Source organism: Camelina sativa, chromosome 8 (assembly GCF_000633955.1).
Source record: "Camelina sativa cultivar DH55 chromosome 8, Cs, whole genome shotgun sequence".
NCBI classification, from domain to species: Eukaryota; Viridiplantae; Streptophyta; class Magnoliopsida; order Brassicales; family Brassicaceae; genus Camelina; species Camelina sativa.
In genome coordinates this window covers 11,608,345-11,614,722 of record NC_025692.1, presented here as the reverse complement: position 1 = coordinate 11,614,722, position 6,378 = coordinate 11,608,345, and the positions used below count along the sequence as shown (strand labels likewise).

Here is a 6,378-nt window from a genome sequence, read left to right as displayed (position 1 = left end):
TCAGTTGAAGTAGACTCAAATGAAGATTGGACTGAGCTTAAAGCACCCAAGATTGAACTTAAACCACTCCCTAAGGGGATAAGGTATGCTTTTCTTGGTACAAACTCTACTTATCCAGTTATTATCATTGAAGAATTTAGTGAACAAGAAACTGTTACTCTTCTAGGTGAATTAAAAAAGTATAGGAGAGTAGTTATTGGTTATTCATTTGATAATATTAAAGAAAACTCTTTGCATGCATAGGATTCATTTAGATGATGAATCAATGACTTCCATTGAACCACAAAGAAGGTTAAATCCTAACCTAAGAGATGTGGTGAGGAAAGCGATTCTTAAGCTTCTTAATGCTGGTATCATATATCCTATATCAAATAGTACATGGGTTTCACTTGTACATGTGGTGCCAAAGAAAGGAGGAGTCACTGTTGTTAAATATGATAAAGATGAGTTAATTCCTACTAGAACTATAACTGGACATCGCATGTGTATTGATTATAGGAAACTTAATGCTGCATCTAGAAAATATCACTTCCTTTTACCATTTATTTATCAAATGTTAGAGAGGTTAGCTAACCATAGTCATTATTGCTTTCTTGATGGATATTCTGGTTTCTTTCAAATTCCAATTCACCCCAATGACCAAGAGAAAACCACATTTACATGTCCTTATGGTATCTTCGCTTATCGGAGAATGCCATTTGGATTATGTTATGCACCTGCTACTTTTGAGCGGTGTATGATGTCCATTTTCTCATACCTTATAGAAAATGTGGTTGAGATACTTATGGATGACTTCTCTGTATATGGATATTATTTTTCCATATAACCTTATGGATGTCTCTCTAACCTTTGCAGGGTCTTAAAGAGATGTGAAGAAACCAATTTTGTTTTAAATTGGGAAAAGTGTCACTTCATGGTGAAAGAAAGAATTGTGTTGGGGCATAAGATTTCAGAGAAAGACATTGAAGTTAATAGAGCTAAGATTGATGTGATGACCAATCTAGCACCACTAGTCAAGGAAATAAGAAGCTTCTTAGGCCATGCTGGGTTTTATAGAAGGTTTATTAAAGACTTCTCCAAGATTGCTATTTCTTACAAGATTGTTGTGTAAAGAAGTGACATTTGAATTTGATGAGGAGTGTCTTCAAACTTTCAAGAAGATAAAAAAAGAGTTGGTTAGTGCCCCAATAGTTCAAGCTCCACATTGGAATTTGCCATTTGAAATCATGTGTGATGCTAGTGATTATGCAGTTGGAGCAGTATTTGGTCAAAAAAAAGACAAGAAGTTACATGTAATATACTATGCAAGTAGAAACTTAGATGAAGCTCAAGTCAAGTATGCTACAACATAGAAAGAGTTACTTGCTATTGTCTTTGCATTTGAAAAGTTCAGATCATACTTGGTGGGTTCAAAAGTTATTGTTCATACTGATCATGCAGCATTGAGACATCTCTTAGCAAAGAAATATGCTAAACTAAGACTATTGAGATGGATATTGTTACTTCAAGAGTTTGATTTGGAGATTAAAGATAAGAATTATACTGAAAATGGAGTAGCTGATCATCTATCAAGAATGAGGACTGACAATGAGATTCCAATCAATGATGCACTTCCTGAAAAGCAATTAATGGCAATTCAACTCTCAGATAAGAGCCATGAAACTTGGAAAAAACTTGAAATAATCTGAAACTTTGTTGTCCACCCACAAACTTTGCAGTCGACCCAGGAACTTTCAAGTGGACTCTTCCTTTTCTTTCCCACTTCCTTTTACTCTTCACAAACATTTTTTTAGAATTTGCCTCGCCTCCATTGTCATTGTCAATTTGATACCTATCAACAAGTTCGTTCTTTAGTTCCCAAATCATACCACATCAAAATCATCATAATTTATTGAACAGATAATCTTCTTAAATTAATCTTATCAGAATTGTTGACAAAAGCCACTAGAATCACTATTTCCGGCTCAAACGACAAAAACGACTATTTGATTTCTACTCTTGTTTAGGGTTTAATCTTTCATTGTGTCGTTTATATTATTCATTTTCTATTTTTTAAATGAAAATGACACTTCTATAGTTACGAAATTAAATACATGGTTTAGTGTCTTTTTACAACAAATTAGTACTATTCGAGTAAGTAAAACTTTATATGTGCTAGTCTAGTAATAAACCAAAATATTTGCGCTAGTTTAGTAATTTTTTCAAAATGAAATATCTCATACCAGCTATATTACTTCTCATAATTAGCTAATAAGATTTATTTTTAAATGAAAATGGCTGGTCAACGCCCGTAAAGATATGATATCTAATATATATTTTTTTCTATATTTATTATTAATTCAAATTTAATCAAATTTTATTCATAAAGATATTTTTATATTACTAACCGCGCGTTCTAGATATATTAAAATATATTATTAAAAGTAAAAAAAAGAGAGTTAGATAAATTAGTTTTAATAATAAAAATAACTTATATGTATATATATATATAATATTTTATATTATATTAAGTAATAAGCTAATGATAATGCACCAACTACACACAAGAATATAAGGTTCTATATATAGATAAACACATTGTAAATTAATAAAAGATTTATTGCCTGTAATTTGGACTTAGTGATAAGAAACCTAATGAGTAGAGAAACCCTTTCGTTGCTATATAAACAGTCTTTGTGCCAACAAACTTGACAAATCATACAAAATAAAAATAAAGATAATGAGGAAATTGAAATTATCTTTGATAGCGAATGAGAGATCAAGAAAAAAGACATTCATGAAGAGGAAGAAAGGGATAATGAAGAAACTTCACGAGTTGACAACTCTTTGTGGTGTCCAAGCTTGTGGGGTCATCTACAGTCCGTATCAGGCGGTACCAGAGGTTTGGCCGTCAAAGGAAGGTGCACAAGAGGTGGCTATGAAGTTTATGGAGATCCCGATGGCAACAAGAACCAAAAAGATGATGGATCAAGATACGTATTTGCGGGAGCAGATTACCAAAATAAAAGAGCAAGTAGACAAACTGGCTGCTGAGAATCAGGAGTTACAAGTTAAACGATTTATGTTTGATTGTCTTGAAGGAAAGATGTCAAAGTATCATTATGGTGCAAAAGACCTTCACGATTTGCATCGCTATATTGATCAATATATCAATCAGCTTACTCAAAGGATGCAAAGTCTTGTAGAAAATGGTGAGTCTTCTTCTTTCCCTCCTCTTCCTATTGGAGTTGCGGATATAAATCCACCTGCTGTTGCAGATTTTTCTGTTGATGTGAATACAGACGCGATAAGTGCTGCTAGAGAGTTTTGTGCTCATATTCCATACCAAAATATGAATATGAACCAAAATCTGCAAGAACCGGTTCAATATCATACTTCACATGATTTTTATGGTCATATTCAAGAAGAAGTCTACAATAGCATGACTTGGATTCATGATTTGAATTCGGATTTAAATCATAACATGACTTTGAATTTAGATCTGAATTCTAATCAGTATCTGAATCAAGAAAACTCATTTAATGATATGATGCTGGCACAAAATGTGGGTTATGCCGGGGGACATGCTATAATTCCTTTCATAGACCACTATAACTATCACCAGCAACCAACTGGTTATCTTGCCATCACCAATAACATGCCTTCCATCACCTCCTCTACCACCTCTACTACCAGTGTTTATGGTTCATACATTAACAATAATTTTTAATTAAAAGAAGCATATTTCTACTGTAGTATTCAGTTGTCTGACTTTATGTGTTTTATTTTCTTCATTTTGAAAAAAAAATATTTGATGTTGTCTTTGTTAATTTTTTTCCAGTTAATTGTTGTTGGCTAAAGGTTCTACCTTAATGCATTTATCTTATTTTGATTATTAAGAAATGAATTTGCCCATCAATTTTAGTTTTATTTGAAAAAGTTTAGTTATTTTGAATAAAATTATTAGTTATTTTAGATAATAATTAAACAAAAATATATAATTAAGCAGGTACCACAAAACATGTGGGCAAATTAACTAGAGTTTGTTTTTTCACAAAATATCTTATTCTTATCATCGTATTTGCCAAGAAGAAAAAGGTTCATAAATTATATTTGACATTATGCAAAGATCTAAGTATGAATATTTGGTTATTTGACCTTTGATTTGGATTTTTTTTTTTTTTTAAGGAGAATTTGCGACAAAAGTTTAACCACGAACAAAATGAGTTTGACTTTTCAAAAAACGATGATATTCAGTGCTAAAATTCAAAGTATAAAGAGCATGTTAAGTACCCACATTCGTAGACACATTTCAGTGACCAAAATATCTATTATATTTTTGTGGTTTATCCATTAGAATTCCTTTAAATCTGGTACCAAATTCAGGACAATGATTCAATAAAAGAACCCGACGCGTTTTTAAAAATAATATAATTAAATATTCTATTATATTTAATTACATTCAAAAATAAACCAATAACAAAATAGCATACATAACGGAAAATATACCAAACCAACTTTAATTTATTATAAATATAATAACTATTATAAGCAATAAAAATCAGTAACTTAATATCCTTCTAAACCAGGTTCCACCAATAATAACAATCCAACAATATACAAATTAGACCCTGGATAATTCTTCTCTTCATTGCGATGATTCCACGTCACCCTATACGTGCACCACACACATAATGAGATGCGTGAGTATTACCAGAAAAACTTAGGGAAACGATCCTCCCATCTACAAATTATACACATAAGTAATCGAAATAACAACCATAAATAACACATAAAGAAATAAGCCAATAAGCAGAACATCCAAAAACAAATTCATCATCTGTTATGCCTAAACCATCCTATGGTCAGACAAGCCAACATACAGTTACGAGACACTGTAACATCCGCGAACCGGAATCCCAGTTTGGGATGTGCATCGATCGATGCAAGTATTGTGTTGATCCATGCAAGGCCGGTTTGATCGAGAAAAGAGTAAGTTAAACGTTGCGTTTTGGGGTTAGGAAAACCCTAGAATCGAGTATAAAAGTAGGATCTCGAGGGTTTGGCCGAGTTTGACCATTTTTGGAGAAAAATAAATAGAGAAAGAAGTTCTTAAGCGTTCCTGTGGAGATATGTAGTTGGGATCGTTGTAGGAGCTTGTTAGGAGTGTAGATCTGCTTATCTGAAGGTTAGAATCTTCTTGTCAAAGGTGAGTGCATGACCATGGCTTATCTAAGCTTGAGATTTCTCTGAATGCATGTTTATGTGTTTATTTGGCTTTTTAGAACGTTGTTCTGTCGCAAGAGGCTTTGGAAAGCTTCTTTGTGGCATTGTTTTATGTATTTTGGTGATTTAGGGACGGAGATCTGGTGAGAAGCTTCAGGAAAAAATGATGCTCGAAATGTGCATCGGTCGATGCACTTTGTGTGTTGATCGATGCAATGCGAGGACGGCGCGGTTTGACCTAGGAGCATCGGTAGATGCCATGTGGAGGCGTCGGTCGATGCAATTAGGGATTTCGTTCAATGTCAAGCATGCGTTGGTCGATGCAGTGTGAGTGTCGGTCGATGCAAGCCTGTGTTGGCCAATGCGTCCCTAGTTGGTGCCGGTTGATGCATGGGTTGGTGTCGGTCGATGCAGTTTTCTGGTTTGTTTTTGGTTATTGATTGCTCTTTGATGGTTAGAGATATCTTAATTGCTTGTGTGTATAGCCCAGTTGATGAGAGGATTGCCTCACTGAGTGTTTATAAAATACTCACGCATCTCATATGTGTTGTGGTGCAGGTAAAGGCAAAGTGTGATCGTGGAATCAAGGCGATGAAGAGGAGGATGTTTTAGTGGCTCGTTATTTGGGGTCTGACTTCTGTTAGGTTATTAGAGTTGGGTCAATTGAGCAATGTTAGGTTGCTGGTTTCATGTTTTATTACTTTGATGGATTAAATTATTGGTTATTAGTTTATTATTTATTGGTTATTGGTTTAATGGTATTGTGTTGGTTATTTTCCGCTGTTTTGTTGTTTGTGGTTAGATGGCTAGTGGATAAGGGAGCACTAGTTAATTTGTTATTTATTATTCTTATTATTATTATTAAAAAAAAACGGGTCGTGTCATTTCAGTTTGGTATCAGAGCCCTTACGGTTCTAGGGCGGTTAAGTGGATTGGTGTTCGAGTCGTTTAAGGGAATTTAATTGGTGAAATTATTTTCTTGTTGTTTGACGCATGATGTTATTGATGGAATTTATTATGAGTAGTTAGTCAATTTGCATTTGGTAAGGAGTCCTATTATCATTCTCTTCGAGCCTTCAATGAGATTTCCCGAGAAGTTATTTTGTGTGTTGATAGTTGTGTAGTGTTTTTAGCTTATATGTGGGAAGTGCAGTTGTCTATTGACAAGTTGTT

At 33.7% G+C, this 6,378-nt stretch overlaps 1 protein-coding gene across 1 annotated transcript; it reads left to right on the top strand.

The window, feature by feature from the left end:
- LOC104709442 (agamous-like MADS-box protein AGL36) lies at nt 2,720-3,709 on the top strand. The gene has a single exon (XM_010426055.1). It carries the CDS (start codon nt 2,720-2,722, stop codon nt 3,707-3,709), a length of 990 nt encoding a protein of 329 aa, XP_010424357.1.

Excerpts from the sequence above, each read along its gene's own strand:
- LOC104709442 (XM_010426055.1), top strand. The coding sequence starts at position 2,720 with ATGAGGAAATTGAAATTATCTTTGATAGCGAATGAGAGATCAAGAAAA.